The 17,863-nt window shown below is 40.9% G+C and overlaps 1 protein-coding gene across 8 annotated transcripts in view; it reads right to left on the reverse strand.

The window, feature by feature from the left end:
- LOC102046099 (poly(rC)-binding protein 3-like) overlaps positions 1 to 17,379 on the reverse strand; it is a 67,642-nt gene extending 50,263 nt beyond the window's left edge. For all 8 annotated transcript variants that reach the window (XM_055703959.1, XM_055703958.1, XM_055703957.1 and 5 more), the window contains exons 1-2: positions 17,302 to 17,379; positions 12,038 to 12,191 (exon numbers count right to left, since the gene is read on the reverse strand). In XM_055703959.1, the coding sequence (XP_055559934.1) occupies positions 12,038 to 12,115 (78 nt within the window). In that variant the 5' untranslated portion in view covers positions 12,116 to 12,191; positions 17,302 to 17,379. The remainder of the gene's footprint in view (positions 1 to 12,037; positions 12,192 to 17,301) is intronic.
- Positions 17,380 to 17,863: the final 484 nt, after the last annotated feature.

Genomic DNA, 17,863 nt, shown 5'->3' on the forward strand with positions numbered 1-17,863 from the left:
AGGTGTGACATCAGACTGGAAATCATCTGATTGAGAGGAGACCAGCTAAAGGAAAAAAAGAAAAAACTTTCCTCTCCTATACTCGGATCATGAAGTCTACTTCGATGGTTAAGACTGTCTCACGTGGCTGACCTGTCCCACACATATGATGTACAGTCCACTCCCTCCACTTCCTCCCATCTATATACTTAAGTCTGACCCGTCCTGAAAAAGTCCAAAGAATAAGATTTAGGAAATTGTCCTGCATTTCTCTATCCAGTGAGAGACCCATGATAAAGTGGTACTAACTTCACTCTGCAGTAGAGAACTACCTGCAGTGACCTTGAGAAAGCTATTTTTCACCAGTTATTTATAAGCTCATAATATGAAGCTGTTTGTGCTTGCAACTCTTCACATCCTTCTCACAAGATGTAAAGACTTTTCAGGGAGAAGAACATGTATCTCAATGAAGAACTTTGGCATGTGGTTCCTTTGCGCTCTCTGCAAGCCTGCACATAATGCCAGACAGGGGAGAACAGTCAATACACTGCTGGACAAGGCTGCTATTTGGAGTGACTTAGCCAGGTTGGAGAAAAGGGCTGAGTGAAACCTTAGGGAGCAGAACAAAGTCAAATGAAAAGTTCCATGTCTGGGATGGAACAAGTCCATGCAACAGGACAAGCTGGGCAAAAATTTCCTACATGCAAGCTGGCTTTGCAGAAAAAGTCCTGAGGGTCCCACTGCACAACTCCAATATGAGTACGTGCATGCACCGTGAGTACATTTCTGATCAAACAGATGCTGAGTGGTATTAGCAAGAGCATAGCCAGCAGGCTGGGGCAAATGATTCTTGCTTTCTCCTTGTGTCTGTGAGACCATGACTGAAGGATTGTGCCCTGTTTTGGGCTCCTAGTACAAGACACACAAAAGGACACATGGAAGTGAATCCAGTGCAGGGCCACCAAGACAGGGGGCTGGAGCACAGGACACATGAGGAGAGGCTGAGAGAACTGCATTTGTTTGTTCTTAGGAAGAGAAGACTTGGGGGGGGGGGGAGAATCTTATTGTGGTGTATGATAAAGAAAGCAAGTTGCAACATCAAATGCCATGGAGAGCAAGACTCTCCATGATGATAAGCCTTGGAGACTCCTCATGTCTCACAGTTCCTATCTGCCCACTCAGCACATTCAGAAGTTTTACCTTGAAAACTTTTTCCATTCTTCTCAGTCACAGCTTTCAGAAATAATTTCTTTTGTAAAACAGATACTAAGGAGGTAGAAGGACCTTTTTCTATGGGTGAGCATACTGTATTTCCGTTGCTATGGGTAAGCAATCATATTTCAGTTTGTGGCATAATTTCCATTTTTGTATATCTGAAGTTTCATTAGAAGCTGTAGGCCTGGTCTCAAACCTGTAAGGCTTTGCAAGTATGCACTTAGTATGAAAACTGTCCCAATCCATTTGATCATCATCCTGGGTCTTCATGACAGATGCTGTTCTTTCAGAAATGTGTGGATAATGGCTAATAAGTACAAAGATATCTTTGGAAATACAAAAAGATACTTTTGCTTTGGAAACAGAAAAGCAATGTACTGTTTGTAGCCCTAGTGAAAAAGATGGTCCATTTCAAACAAGGAAATTGGGAATATTTAAACAAGCAGAGTAGGGCATAAAATGTTGCAGCTCTCAAGCTGCTTGTTCCACAGAACTCTGTGGGAGTTTTGCTATTGATTTCAGTGGGGACAGGAATTTTACCTGACTGATCATCACCTTGCTATCACCAAAGAGCACCTGCCAAAGAACTGAGGAATGAACAGTGTGAATCCCACTGAGGAAAAGTATTTCAGTGAGACTGGTGACCAATTCCTTGGAACATGCTAGCAAATGTCACTGTAATGCTGTGGAGTACTTCAAACCTTCCCTTCCTCAAAGAGTGAATTTAAAGCTTATTCTGTAAGGAGGCAGTTTCAAAACATTCAAGCGAATGCCACCTCTTCCCCTGCACTGGGAGCTGGGATTCTGCTTGGAAATGTGAAGGAAGGGCAGAGGGGGAGAGAGAAACATTAACTTACCATACAAATTACTACAAAAAATAGGAAAATCTAGAATGGTTCTAAATGGGTCCCTTTAGACTTTTCTGAGGCCTTAGTTGTTACTAGAAAGGTCCCGTAAATACTGGTGAAAACAGATCATGTCTTTAATTATGATGAGAAACCTACTTCAGCCACAGATTAAATCAGAAGATTCTTTACACCTCGTTCTCCAAACTACTCATGCTACTTCATCAAACCTTTAATGTTCTTCATACAGTCCCATGTTTGTTTCATATAGATTCTTCGATCACCCTCAATTACGTTTAGTGCTTAATGAGATACATAACATAATTTTTATGACACTTAAGTTACTGATATTTCTAGCCAAGGTTACTTTGAGGGCTCTATTTTCTTTGGAAAATGTTTCCAAATCTGCCAGACACCAAACTGTGCTGTAGTTAACTGCATAAGACTGAAGGAATGGGATGCCTGTCACCTACATCAGTTCATTAAAAGTTAGGAGTCCAGCGTAAGCCAGGCACACAGCCTCCTCTGTAGTCCAAGGAGAGGGGCAATGGACGATGTTTTGTTCCTAAAAGAGGAGGGTTTTGTCCTAAAAGAGGAGGGTTTTGTCCTTCTCCATCTGCAGTAGAAGAAGCCTAGACTGATACTAACAAACCTGAAGTTTGGTGAGAGGAATCCTACAGCTGTTGTCAAATTCAGCCTCAGCATAGGTCAGACAGGATTTTGATTTAGCTGTCCTAGCAAATCAGTGCCTGCTAGAATATACTAATAACTCTTGAACTATTTGCTGTTTTACAGTGCTCAGCAGTGTAAGCTAAAGGTAAGTATTCATGAACAGTTTGATTGATTTATTGACTAACCATCTGCATGTAAACACAGTGAGGAAAATAAGTTATATGATAACAATTACTTGGTTTCATATGATCAAATTTCAACAGCTGATCGAAAAACAGTGAACAAAAAAAAAGAGGTTACAAATGGGGGAACTAAAGCTCAGATGAAGAAAGATGAGTCTAAGGCAACCCAGTCAGAGCTGAAAGTACTGCCCAGGCTCCTTGGTCTCAACATATGAACACCCACCTGTTAGAAGCAGATACGCCACAGCAACCATGCTGGGTGAATAGGATGCCTCCAAAAAGCTGCAAGTGTCCATGTGCCTACATCCACTGACACGTACGCATCACACACAAATTTATATATTTGTGTGTGAAGTCAGTGTTATACATACAGGCACTAAATAGATAGATACCAACTTTCCTTCAAGAAATGACAGCAGTTTGGGGTGCCTAACCTGAGACTCATCAACAGGGCCTGACTTTCAGATTATGCTGAGTACCAACCCAGGTAATGCCTTCCAAAGGGCGCATCTCCAGGTGACAGTATCTCTCTCACACTTGGGCTCCAACAGCAGTACTTTGGAAATGTCCAGGAGAATTTGAAATATACGTGCTGATTTCAGATAGCCCAAAAATAATTCTCAAGCCAGGGGTGGGGTGGGGTGTTGAGTTGATTTATGACTATGATTTTCTTTAGTATGCCATTTCTATTAAAATAGATAAAATGACAAGAGCTGAACCTCTCCAAGACCGGAAGACTCTCAGTATCAATAAAGTATTTTTCTAGCCAACAACCCAATTCATCACAGAGACCTTGAGGAAAAGCAATGGTAAAAACAGGGAATGCTTTCTTTCATGCTGAAATGCAGCATGTAATATTATTTGCACATCTTATTTACATGAATGGGATGAGTTTTGCTCTTAACAAACACTTGGGGAGCGGTGGGCCCATCAAAGAGCAGAAAGCTATTTCTGCAGTTTTTGCATCACCTGTGGTGAGAGCAGGGCAGCACCAGCAGAGCAAAAGGTGGCAGCAGAGAAGTATGGGAGCCAAGGCTTTCACAGGGCTCTTGATGGTGCAAATGACTAAACAGAGATGTAAAACAGGCTGTAGGAGAAAGCTATTTCCTAATCACCAACCTGGTGTGCCTTTTGAACAACAACAGAAAGAAATTAGTCATGTTAAGAAAACAAGAAGCTTAAAAAATAGTAACAAACCTTGGTTTAAAGATTAACCTTTGATCTGTAAACATAATGAGTGAAATTCCATCATTTTTCTAAGTGTGAGACTAGATTAATAATTACTGTCTCCCAGGAAATCAAAACAAAACAGGTTGCTATTCCAGGACCACAAAAAAGCACAGGCCTTGCTCTATTACTGTGGGGCATACAGCTTCTACTACCAGTGCTATAGGGTGAATGGAACACTAACCTCACAGGAGTCCCGAGAGAAAGCCACATCTAGAAGTAAAATGTGTAATAAATAAAATAAGAATATATACTTTCACCCCAAAGCATCTGACAAAGCATAGGCCACATCCTAAAGCCTGCAATTCATTCAGCCAATGTTTTGATTGCATACATTCCCAGCCTTCTACAAACAAGAATAAGAAAGAAGCAGTAGTACTGGACCCTACAGAAAAGCCTGCTAGAAAAGCATTGAAAGGAAAGAAAGAAATACAGCCTTCCATGGTGGGGAAGCACATCTGCCATGACACAAGGAGGGATTCTGCCAACAGAAAACAACATATACAACATCTACACTGATAAAGTTTTCTAGGCCATCACCTGCTGTCTTTCTTCCATCCATAAAGAGGCATAACAACCCAGCTCTCTCTCTACACCTTGTTCTGAGGATGGATTTGCCAATACTGTATAAACTCATGAATACCCTTGCATGGAAGACCCCAGGAATATGTTTGACAAGATGTTCTGAACAATGTGTTTGCAGGGAGCACACGGGGCATCAGCATTTGCCAAAGACTGGCAGAAAAGTCAGTTTTGGAAAACATGATGTAACATGTCTACCTCAGGGAGCAAATGGCTGCCTTTGATAAACTGAGAGTCTGATTTGTGTTCTGGGATTATGTGGGATTAGCCTCACTGACACAGGAGATCTCACATTCCTAGGTGATGCTTCAGTAGTCACTGTCTGATGCTCACAGCCCTAATTTAGTAAAGCATTGCAGTCCAGGCCTTTACTGAGACAGCTCTCATGCTAACAAATGTGGTAGTTTATGAGGAAACCTTCAAATTATGGTATTTCTGATGGAGATGCCAGTAAAGAATCTTCCACAGGTCCATGTACCCTTTTTGGGGCAGCTGTTCCAATGGGTCTTTCTCATTTGCTTTTTAATAGCAGGTGGGTAACCAATTTACATTCCATTTCACATCAAACCTCCTAGCCTCCTCCCCAAAAAACAAACCCAAACCAGGTTCTGTCCCTTTGCTTGTTCCTCTGCCTGTGATGCTGAAGCAGCAGCACTGACTAGGGTGTATGCCTTCTGCAATCTCAGGTCATTACAGATGTAGGGCAGCAAGGAGATTCCGTTTGACAGAAGTGGGAAAATTCAGCTATGCAGATTATCTCTGGGGACATACAGTGTCCAGGGATTGGGGCAAAAGACCTTTGTCCTTTCTGTTGATTTTTTAGACTAGCGAGAAACTCTCAGCTGTAACTACAAACACACTAAGAGGATATCCATCTTGTGTTGTGTATTTGAATGCATAGTTTTGTTCCATGACTAGAGCTCTTAGGTACCACAGTAATGCAAACAAACAAAACAAGATCTATTATAGCAATAGGCAGGACAGTCAATCCTCATAATACCCTGACAGTGTTCATGGAAACTAGAAAGAACAGAACAATCACTGGCTTGGTTTGCATTTAATAGTTTGGATTAAATTACTGACAAGGTGATTCTTAAAGCTACTTTGTATTCCATATTTTAGTAAGTAAAAAATAAAAGAAAAAAAAACGGAGAAGGGAATTACCTTCAAGATGGGGAAAAATTATTTCTGTGATTCCTTTACAGTCTTTCAGGGGACAATTAATCAGGCACAAAAAAGTGGTCACTAAAAGAAATCCCTGATGGCAAAACTATATTATCTATACTGGTGAAACCAGCAATTTTCTCCATGATTTTATTCTGTCTATATTTGTGCTGTTAAATGTGAGAAATCACCTTAATAAGTCTAAATTTTCTTTCTTTTTCTTGTAAAAAATTCTACATATAGCATCATAAAATGATCACCAATGTGTCTGAAAGACACCACCGATGCTGGATGGAAGTCCACTGTAACTAGTCCTTCCAGCACCACAAGGCACCCACTAATCCTGCTGAAACCATTGGGAGGCAGATTTCCTCAGGGCATCTAAGATTATAATGGAGTTTTAATGCCTAAAACCTGAGACAATCATAGGGTTTTGTCCAAAACTGAACATTTGACAGCAGATACATTTTTATAATTCACTACTGCTGAAACAATGAGAGACTATCACTGAGCAAATGATATCAGGGAAGGAAAAGCTCCACTTAGTTATCATCTCTTTCCTCCATCAATGTAGATAATATTGTCTACATAGTATGTGTGCTGCTCTTCCCCAGACACATTTGAAGTCTGCTTAGGAGACTTCCAGAACCTCATAAAAATCTCAATACCAGGAATTTGACTTGGGATTTCCTTATTAGGATTTATTTTTAAAAATATATTTTACTCCATTATTTCCAGCCCCAAGCACTTGTATCATTCAAAATAATGATACTCCATTACACTTGTATTTATTCTCTCCAGGTGTTTATGAAAATGTCTGAAGAAAGCTAGACACAGTCTCCTCAGCCTCCTAAAATGTTGCTATTTTTGTGCAAATTCCCCCTCTGCTCAGTCTTCAGCATCACTCAACAAGTGGCATCTGCTGCTGAGCATGGAACTGCAGATGTGGTTTCGCCAGAAGAACAGCGAGGGAATTACCATCTCTTAGCTCCACGACGCACCAATGCTATACACCCAAAACTGCATATACTTTTGCTGCAATAGCTTTCCTCTCCAACTCGGCATATCCCAAACGTGCTGCTCTCTAGACACTGCCACAACTGATACTTTCAGCCTCTTATGCATTCCAGATTTCCTTCTCTCACTGAATGTGTATCTTCTAAATTACCTTCTCCAGTTAATTGCCTCAACTTTCCAATTTACACCTCTCGGTATCTGGCAAGAGTCCCACTTCCCTGCTGCTTTTCCCTTCCCTCCTTCACCCTACCTGTAAATTATTTCCTTGTTCTTCCTAACCACCTGACTTTATTAATCCATTTTTTCTATTTCTGAACTCCTGTACCCTTTCTCTAAAAGATTTCTCAGACTCAATATATGAATATATTCTGTGTTGGTTTCTTGCAGACTTCATTGCACCCGATATGGTTTCATCAACACACACCTTCATACAGTGCCTTTGGAAATGATACATTTTTGCCTCTGCAGGTTTGTACCAGAGGGAGGAAGCAGAGACTCCTGCGGCACCATTACGAGATGGAGACCAAAGTGGATATGTGACCCTGCTGCCCTTTCCATGCTGGCACATTTGAACACATTCTCCTGTTCCACCTCATGGACCTGGCTTTTAAATCTCCATTAAGCTGCTTTCCTGAAATTTAACATCTTTATACCGGCACAGTCTCTTTACCATCCACATCTAAAATTAACCATTAATGGTGAGTCTCTAGGGTCTGAATCAGCCTGTTAATGCTGTCTGTGTACAAATCCAAATCATCCAAAATCATGTCATCATCATCTAGTATAGTCAAAGTAGGCACTTTTCAAGAGTTATTTACTTCTGGGCATGAACTGACCAAAAATAGAAAAGAGCACTGTAGAAGTCAAGTACTACGGTATGTTGGCAGATACCTGTGGGCAAGGCCACAATTCTCCACAATCTTCTGACCTCATTACATGTGGCAGTAAGCAAAAAACCCACACCCAGCCACAAGTCATGGGAATAAAAGATTCAGCAAAAGGTAAGCAAGGAATGATAAGAAAGAAACACTGAGCTCCATCAAAGACCCCACAACATGCAGAGAGCCAACAGAAGTTTGATTTTGACAAACATTAAAAAAGAAGAAAAAGTGAAAGGCACATTTATTTTGGAGCCTGAGCTCTGCCTTACTTTAGAGGGCTCTGACAGCTGGGGACTGTTTGCCCAGGAATACAGACACACTCAATTTGTGTTCCTTAAGCCCTTCAAAAATGTTGATCTGATCTGGGTAAATGCTGCCACTTTTGCCTTTGCTGGAAGCAGAAATCTTGCAATCCCTGCAATATTCTAATCCTGCCCAGAAATTATACTTTTAAGGAAGACAAAGGTAATAAAATATCTGTACCCATTCATGTCTCTGCCCTACACAATGATTTTTTTTATTTTACTTCAAGAAACAGAAGGATTTAGATGAAAAATCAAAAGTAGGGCAATGTAAACAGCCGCCCCAGCCCATATTCCCTATTTTTCTCTACTGAAATGCATGAAACAGCTTTATTCCTTAATATGGTGCATCTTTCTCATTAATAAAAGATGAAAATGCATCTCTATTATTTAATATACTCTATATATCCAACTCCTGCACATGCTTCAAAAGGCTTTTCTGTTCCTCCTCTCTCCAGAGCAGCATTCAGGTAACTCAGTCAAAAAGGTCCTGAGCAGCAGAGGCTGCAGTGCCATGGCAGCTTTATGGGATGTACTCATTTTTGCCTAACTTGTCCTTAAAAACCTCCAGTGACAGACAGTGCAGCATGCCTGGGCAGCCTCTTCCTCTACTCACATATCTGCAAAACAAGTCTTTCCTAATTTTGCTTTTAAAATTTCCCGCAAACAGACTGTTGCTTCTCTGTGGATGTGACGAACATCTGGGCACTGCCCTTGTAGTGTACTCCCTAACACCTGCCCTCTAATTCATCGCAAGAATGTATGACAAATGTTTTGTGTTGCTCCCCATTTCTCTTCAGGGCTGTCACGCTATCATAACATTTTACTGACATAACACGGCACAAGATGAAAATTGGGCCCTTCATCTTACACCATCACACACTCTCTGAAGTCCTGGCTCAGGAGGACACCTTTCATACCAGGCCCTGGAAACATTTACCTTGAGGTAAATAACCTTTTATACCTTATAGTGGCTGGCTTTTTGCTGGGCCTGCACAAGCCTTTTTGCTGCTTCCACAGATAAAATTGCTGGCCTCCCTTAACCTCCCATTTTCTGCCCTGAGAAAATCAAGGCTATGCCTTGCCCAATTGCCAGCCAGTGGCTCCCAAATCTTGCTACGCTGCGGAAGGGTGTCTGAGCTGGTCCCCCAGGTGGCCATCCCAGCCTCTTCAGTAGGAGGCTGCACCAAGCCCTGCAGGAGCTCAGCTGGACGTACAGCTCCTTCTTTCCTCAAAGCAAGATAAAGCAAAGACTGATGAGAGGTGTCCTACCTGTGGGAAACCACTGGCCCAGGGTTCTCCTGGAGCTCAGGACTGTTCCCATCTGTTTCCCTTTCACCAGACACTAATGTTGTCTTTTATTTTTGCTACTTCTTTTGCTTGTGGTTGTTAAAGATGCTTTTTTATCCCCTATCTTCTTGCAGAGGTCTGTCCATTCATACAAATCCTGATTTTTCTGTCTTCAGGTACAGAATTTAGCTTAATTATGTCATTAATATGTCCATCCTTGACTTAAAGCCCCTATCACATGAAAGGTACAGGCTAAAAAATTCCTAAGTCTTCAGAATTTACAGCCGAGATAACTAAGTGCAGTAGCACAAGTTATGGACTTTCAATCAGAATGAATGCAAACATCACAAAGCACACAGACCTTCCCTACGCAAAGGTACGCTGGTAATAAAGGTTTAGAGATAGAGTTAAGGTTAGTGGGGATTGACCCTCATATTTCCATGAAACACACTAAGAAATAAATAACTTCAAAATGCTCTTTAAAATTTTCTAACTGAATCCAGTTTGCTACTTTTTTTTTAAAACAACCTTTTAATTCCCCTCTTTTCTTTCAAGTTATGGACACTTATTTATAGCCCAAGCTCTGCTTTAGTTAATTGTTTTGTCTAGAAATACTAATTAGAGATCAGCAATTTCCATTGATGTCATTACCACAATAAATCCTAAGGAAGAGCCTAGAAACATGTTCTTCTTCAGAGGCACATACAGCTTTCAGAGTGACCTTCTCACACTGAGTTCATACTGACTCAGACATCCTTCATTCTTCTATATTCTAATTTCTGAATCACAAAAATGACATCAAAGAAACCGTAAGGGCCTGACTTTTATCACCAAAATAAATTATGATTTAAGGTATTCTTTGCAATACTTAGGCACAATAGGATACATGATTAGAGCATAGTAGAGTTAACAGTATACCCTTCGTGCCTTGTTAACTGAGGATGCACGGTATAGCCCCATCTAAAATGTTAACTTTACAGCTTTTATGGGTTTAATTTAGACCCTTGGGGCTACATATGCATTGAAGACTGGAGATATAACATCCATTATTGTTAAAAGTGGTTGCACACACAATCATTGATGTTTAACACAGAAAATTAGCTTTTTCTAATTTCATTTCTGATTTAATTTTTTTTTTGTTTGTTTCAATTCTTAGCCTACAGTTTAACTTAAATGTCCTGAAACTTACAAGATTCTTGGATTTTGCTTTAAAGGCATGATTCTGAAAGAAGCAGAGATGTCTGACAGTGGTTAAAAAAAGCACACCTAAGCACAGGGGAATTTGACTGAAACCAGTAGGGCTACTTACACCCACCAGGATAAGGACATGTTCAAATTCTTTTCTGGATTAGGAGCAGAACCTGGTAGAATCAACCCCTAAGACCTAATTTTGAGTGCAGACATTTGTACAGATTTTAGGTGGGTTTGGTAAGAGATACTGTTATTAAATTTGTTTGACAAATCCCTACTTAAAATGCAGCTCTTACACACCTGATGCCTGCCTGAAGCCGAGTATTTCAGGTGGAAAAAAAATCAAACAAAATGATTATATCGTTTCTGAGAAAATACATTACTTGATCTAACATAAACGAATTTCTGAGTTTTTAATTTGGAAACTTACAAGTGTAACCCCTCATACTTCTTGGCAGCTTCGTAAGTAAAATACAGAGGGAAATACCTCCGTCTCCTATTTGTGCTCTGGGTATATCATATGTATGTTCATGCCACACAGGTTGAAAGCATGCACTATTTTAAAATGTAAATGTATTGCCAGTTATTAAATTACATTCTAGGAGTAAAAATACTTTTTAGATTTATATATACAAATTTGATCTCCAGAATAATATATATATACATAAATTCCTTGTCCCTTGCTAAGAAAGAGCAAAACCCACCTCCTTTTATATAATATTTATTCACTAAGCCTAAAAAATGCCTGGTGTTGCCTGATGCAAATAATACAAACCAACCTATGAAATGTGTTTTTTAATTAAAAGCCTATTTTGCGATCTGGCAATGTGAAACAAATGGCGATCAGACTGTTAAGTCTGACAATACTGAATTGGCACTTTGTCTATGGCACAGATTTCACACTTATCTGCATGCTCAAGTGCTGCACTGGACAGAAATGAGATGACAGTCAGCCTTCCAAGACAAACCCACAGGGGACTTGGACAAACGCTTGGTATATCAGGGGGTTCAATCTAATAAGATGCTACATCAGAATAACGAAGAATATTCTGTCTGCATTCAACAGAAACAGACAATAATTCTGTGGCAATTTTTCCACACAATTCAATGTTCTGGTATTTCAAAAAGACCTGCAAAATCCAGCAAATGATGGGAAAGGCGAGCCGTATGCAGGTCAGCCCTACGCAAGGCTCTGCCTAATTTGGCTAACTATCAACGAAAGAACTCTTTTTTTTTTTTGCCACCAGATCTGCTCAAAATGGATTTGTTACAGGCAGGGCTTGTTCCAATGAATTTCGGCTGCAGTGCAAACTTAAATATGGTGCCTTGAAAGGCAGTGGGTGATTTTTCAGTCATGGCAATGACGCTTTTGACTCAAGATGGAGAAGGAGGAGTAGACCCTCTGTCAATGTCACTGTCAGGCTCTGATGGTAACTGCACACACTCACTCAATACACAGGCAACTACTGTGGCGACAGTAAATGCTTCACCTTGCCATGCATGAGAAGGCGTATGGTAAGCGTGACATTGAGACCTCCTTCAGTCACTTTTGTGTCCTTCGTGTTCATCCTGGCCTTGTATCTTCAATACTTGAAAGCAGCTTCGTTTTTCTTTTTTTTTTTTTTTTCTATTCACTTAATCAACCTAAAAAGAGAGAGAGAGGAAAAAAAAAGTACCATTGAGTGGCTGAAGCTACGCTGAACTGAGAATATCATGTTATACAAACCAATTAACATTCCTCCCTTTGATTTTCTGGACTACAGTTTAGAGCTGAAAAGGCTCCTTTGATTACTATCCCTCCCCAACCAACTCTTTAGTCCCTCACCAATTACAAGATAAACCCCTTTTGAAACCTTAAAAATTCTCTTAACTTCCTGTATTTTGAAGCTGAAAGTACACAGCACAACAAAAAGAGTGAAATACAGTGTTTTCTTCTAACAGAGAGAAAGTGCCGTTCAAACTTTGTGGTGTGTATATGAGAGATATATACATACACACACACACGCACATTTTTACACACGCCTGGTGCTGTTTTCATTTATCTCCCTGTTACTACCTCCTCTTCTTTTTGCTCTTGCAGAAGAGATATTTTTGTTTTCTCTCCAGCTAGAGAGAAATTAATTCTGAGCCTAACCACTGATGCCTGCCAGCAACAGCAGATGACACATTATCAAAGACATCTGAGTAACTAAGAGCCACTTGCTGCTGTAAATCTGGGCACTGTCTGACTCTGGTTTTGTCTAGCAGGCCCAGAGGTGGCTTGGTCCCTCAAAGGCCAAAGCTGAGGTTCAGCCCTAAGTAGAAGGAAGATTTTTCTTAATTTGTAATGACGAATTTCAGATTTTCAGTCATTTACAAAGCCATAAATATCCTAAAATGCTAATGAAAGCTGCAAGGGCTAGCTTTGAAGGGGTAAACAAGATGCATTATGAGTTTATTAATGCAAGGACATATATCAGTACAAACAGAAATGGGGGCAGGAAGGAATATTACCAAGGGCAGGCAAATCGTACAGTAGAAAAGAGACTCTTATTTGGTTTTGACCTTTTAAAACCTATCTTATAGAGAATAAAACCCTTAAACAGCATCACGCCCCTCAGTAACCATCTCTTATTAATGACAACCTTATTAGCTTTGCATCTTTGAGTTTCCCAAAAATTTGGCTGGGCTGGTCTCTGGCTAATGAGCACCCCCAGGGATGACCATCTGGGGGCTCAGAGCGTACAGCGGTGTCTCACTGGGGTGGCAGGCTATCGTCCCCTTTGCTGAGACTGCTCAGGCAGGAGACCAAACTATTGGAGGGACCTATGAGATCATTCCCCTAAAAATGCTGGATGTAATATTATGCAGACTGTTTCATCAACTGATTAAGCTCCATCTTAAGAGCCACTAAGCAGTGACATACTAGACCAAAGTAAAGCCCATCTTAGCTCAGCATGCTATGTGTGCAAGAAGTCAACAGTAATGCTTAAAGAAAGAGCACAAGAAACATGTACGGAGTCATCCCTGATAGACTTGCTGAGCTGCCAGCAACCAGCAGTTCAGGGTCTTTTGGGAGACTGCATCCAGACCAGCATTTTCAATAGGACCATTCCTCAATGAATTTGCCTAATCCCTTCTTGAATACATACATCTGGCCTCCAAAAGTTCTGGTCTCACAGATTGATTATTAGTGTGGGACAAAGTGCTCGACTTTATCTGGCTTAAATCTGCTGAATGTCATTTCCCCTTGTTACACATTTGCCCTATGTGTATTATCTGAAGACCATCCCAGAAAGTCATTCTGGGACAGATGGCCGATGCTTCTCGCTTCAGCCTGAGCCCGCGAGTGGCTGAGCCACTCCGGTTGGTTGGTTTTGCCACTGGGAAATACACTGGAAGAAGCAGAATCTTCTCTCAGGTCTCTGCAGAAGTACTTAGGACCACAGAGAGCTGCTGTGCCTTTAGTGACTGCAAGCGTAAGAGACAGACATGCTTGAGGAGAGGTGAAAAGAAAGAGGGAGAAAGAACAACTTAAAATCCTCCTTCCTAAAAGTAAATTTGTAAGTCACTACTACAGAGCAGCTCCTGCCTAGGGCTGATGATAACCCAGCATCGACTCTGTATTTCATACCATATGCTCCACCACCCAGACCACAGCCACTGAAATAAGTCCCATTTATTCCACATTTCTAGGCTTACCTAGAATTACATTACCTATCACGTACCGAGATGGAGAAAAAAAGAAGAGAAGCAAGGTGCCTGGGTGAGAAGGTAGAAAACAGAAGCAGCCTGGCCATGCCCCTGATGCATCATGCATGCAAGAGGGTGAGAGGAAAATGCCCCTAGGCAGTCGGTAGGGAATGACAGAGAAAGATACTGGGCTGCATTCTGCTTCTTTAAGGCTAAACCAAGACTCACAGTAAAATCTGCAAGTGGGTGACCATGGCAGTCACTTCCGACAAGTGCGGAGGGGGAAACAGAGGAGGACACTGTGGTTGTTCCCAGACTAAGGAAGGGGATGGTCCCACGGTGCTCACCTGCTCCTTGCTGCTTGCTGAGGGAAATGCTCTGGCTCTGACAGTGCAAGCATTTTCTGCTCAGCTCTGTCAAAAAACAAACCAAAACCCCCAACCCCAAAACACCAAACAGGAGCACTTTGGTACATAAACAGTAGAATACATCTTGGTATTCTGGACTTTATGGGAGCAATACTGGCTGTCTGAGATACCTGGAAACCTCTGTTTGCTTAGGGCATGCTTAGGAAATTTCACATAACAGATGTGTTTCAAGTAGAAGCAAGGTATTTAAGACCTTCTGTGGACGAAAATTTAGTAATGAAGGTACAGCTATGTTTCTAATATATTTCCACATGGGAAATAGAATCCCAGACTAGGTACAGGTTTACTGTTGCCATGGCCTTTTACTGCTGTAATGCTACAGCAGTATGCTCACTTGGGAAAAAAAAAAAAAATTGAGGAAAGCCTTTTCCCAGACAACAAACCAACTCCCACCCAAGCCTGACCTTTCCCAGATGAAACCTGAAATAATCTCTATTTTTAGCTAATGCCTTTTGGGTTTTTTTAAATTAAAACAGAAGTTAAAAATTAAATTCTACCACAAATGCTGTTAAGAATATCACTGCTGTCTAATCTTTTGAAGGGTTTTGTCTTTGTCCCTCCTCAAAACAAGCTCAAACTCTGGCACCTGGTACTGAGAAGCAGAACAGATGTCTGGGGGAGGGCCGAGAGTCTGTATGTGCCTGCAAGGAGTTAGGCAGCTGTGTGAGATACAAAGGGAATGAAATCAAAAAGGCAACCTCACATGATAAGGAAGAATACGTAAACCCTGTACAAATACCAAGAAGAAATAAGAGTTTTTACTATGCCAGGTCAGTTACAACCGCCCCGGTTGTTCTGAGAGTCCAAGTATTCTAATAAAATGTTTACAGCTTTATAAAGTAAACCTACAGGACAGTTCATTACCTGAGTATTTCAGTTTTAAAGACAGATTAAAATGCATTGTTGTGCTTTATTATTTTAATACTAATGAAAGGAAATTTTTCCATAGGCATCATTGCAAACATGTGCTGGTCTAGATCTCTATGTGCATGGAGATGTCAGATCACGGCAAAAGGAAGATAATAGTTTCCTTTATAAAGCCTCCTACCAGCCAGCAATACATCCATGTATTTATAAGCTTAATGCTGTAATATACAAGCACATCATGAATATTTAATCAGCAAAATAATTTCCCTCTCTTTCACTAAATCAGCATTTTGAACAATTTACTATGTTCCTGGCTTTCGCATGCCTCTCTGTGTGAGCAAACAGCGGGCTGAATATACAAGTCTTTTGTTTCTCAAGTTCTGTGTGATGAGGTCCCATGGCTACTTGGGGGGCTGGGAGAGTTGAGTCTCAGGCTATGAAAAAAATCAGTGTGTCACACTTTTCCTGATGCCAGAGGAAAGTCACTGGACTCCACAGGTGAGCAGAGAGTATTGCACAGGCAGATACCATCAATGGCATGGCTGAATGTTAAAAGTGAGGGTTTATGCATTTTATCCTGTTTTCATCAGAGAGTTGGCAACAGCAGGAGGACAGCTGGACAACATCCTCCTCCTGACCTTGGGACTCTTGGACCAGAATCCACAAAATGCATGATCCAGGGCTCTGCAGCTCCAGGTAACAAGTGAAAAAAACAATGCCCAGGGAACAAAGGAAAGCAGATCACATCAGATAGTTCCCAGCAAACAGCAGATCTTTGCCTCCTGTGGGGCACAGCATGAATTTTTGAGGACATTTCCACTGCTGTTTATCACGTAAAAAGTGAAAACTTCTCTTTAGGTAGATAAAAGGCATCCAGATGCATTAAAAAAACCCAACCCCCTTTTGAAAACTCCAATGAAATGGACATGTAGTCTTATGCAAATGCCTTTTATCGGTATGTGTTTCTATAAATTTTCAATATTAGCTATCCCAAGCTGGCATAAAATGGCATGCTCTATATGCTCACTATTCATTACACAAGGACCATCAATTTTCCAACATGCCTTTTCATAATTATTGGTAGATTAAGCGACTAAAGCAACAAACAGCTAAGCCATGTGTTCATTAGACTATTACAAAGAACAACACAGTTCTTCAAGGATTTCACTGATTTAATAAAAGGCTAGAGGATGAACTATACAGCTGAAGGGCAGTGCATGGAGGTTAGGAATCCATGTGGCCAAAGGAATAGTGTGAGATGGCTGCCTGAAAACTGCGACATGGAAAGTCAACCTCATGACCCCCTTTCTTCCTACCCCTCAAGCCTACTAATCCCCTCCCAAGAAAATAAGCAGACCATTGCAGAGAATATGGCTGCACCGCACTGAAAAAAAATTATATATGTTTTAAATCTCTAAGGCGACCACTTCTCGCATGCAGGATAAGAAAGCCTTTGACTCCACAGCAGGCAGGGATGCCAAAGATGAATAAAATCAACATAGTACCAAGGTAGACATCAGGCAATTGATCTCTGAGTTTAAAGTCACAATAAATTATTTGACATCCATGAATCTGCCAAGAAAGCTACTCATCTGGAAGATCCAGAGGAATGAGAGGGAGGAGGGAGAGTCTGCACAGGGTGAAATGTGTTGGTGCTGCACAGTCACAGAGGTGTGCTGGAAAGGTAAAAGATGCAGAGAGGAGAGAGGTAGAAAGAGAGAGATGAAGCTTCAAATGGCTGATACAGAGAATAATGTGAGAAAAATCAATGTGCAAGTAAGAATCACCTGAAAACATTCAAGGAGAGAGCCTGCTCCGGTATGTGAAATCTTGATCGCATGGCTGTTAAATCTGAGTGCCTATCAGGAAAGATGAAACTGGTCAGAACACCCAGCACAGCATTCCCTGTGCCTGAGCCTCAAAACTGTGGAACCTAATTATGGTGCTTCATTACCATCAACAGAAAGATGTAATTATGAAGAAAGCAAGAAAGAATCTATAGATGAAATTCAAAAGAGCAATTTCCAGTTCTTCCACTGGAAGAAAAGTATTTTTATAACAAGGCAAAAAGAATTGGGGAAACTACAGTGACACGCCGCAGAAGCCATGTCTAATTTAAATGAGGACACTTAAACTCAGTCATCTAGTTTCCAAGCATCTGTAGGTTTAGAAAAAAAAAAACAACTTCAGTAAGAGAAACATAAGAACATCCGGTTTCTCACAGTAAATCTGTTGTTTCCATAATATATGGAAACATCCCAAAGGAGGGGTAGCTAAGCAGCTGATGAAGCCATAGGGATGGGGTGGGAAAAGATGGGCTGAACAAGGAGACTAAGACATGAGCAGAGT

The sequence above is a fragment of the Falco cherrug genome, chromosome 3 (assembly GCF_023634085.1).
Source record: "Falco cherrug isolate bFalChe1 chromosome 3, bFalChe1.pri, whole genome shotgun sequence".
NCBI lineage: Eukaryota > Metazoa > Chordata > Aves > Falconiformes > Falconidae > Falco > Falco cherrug.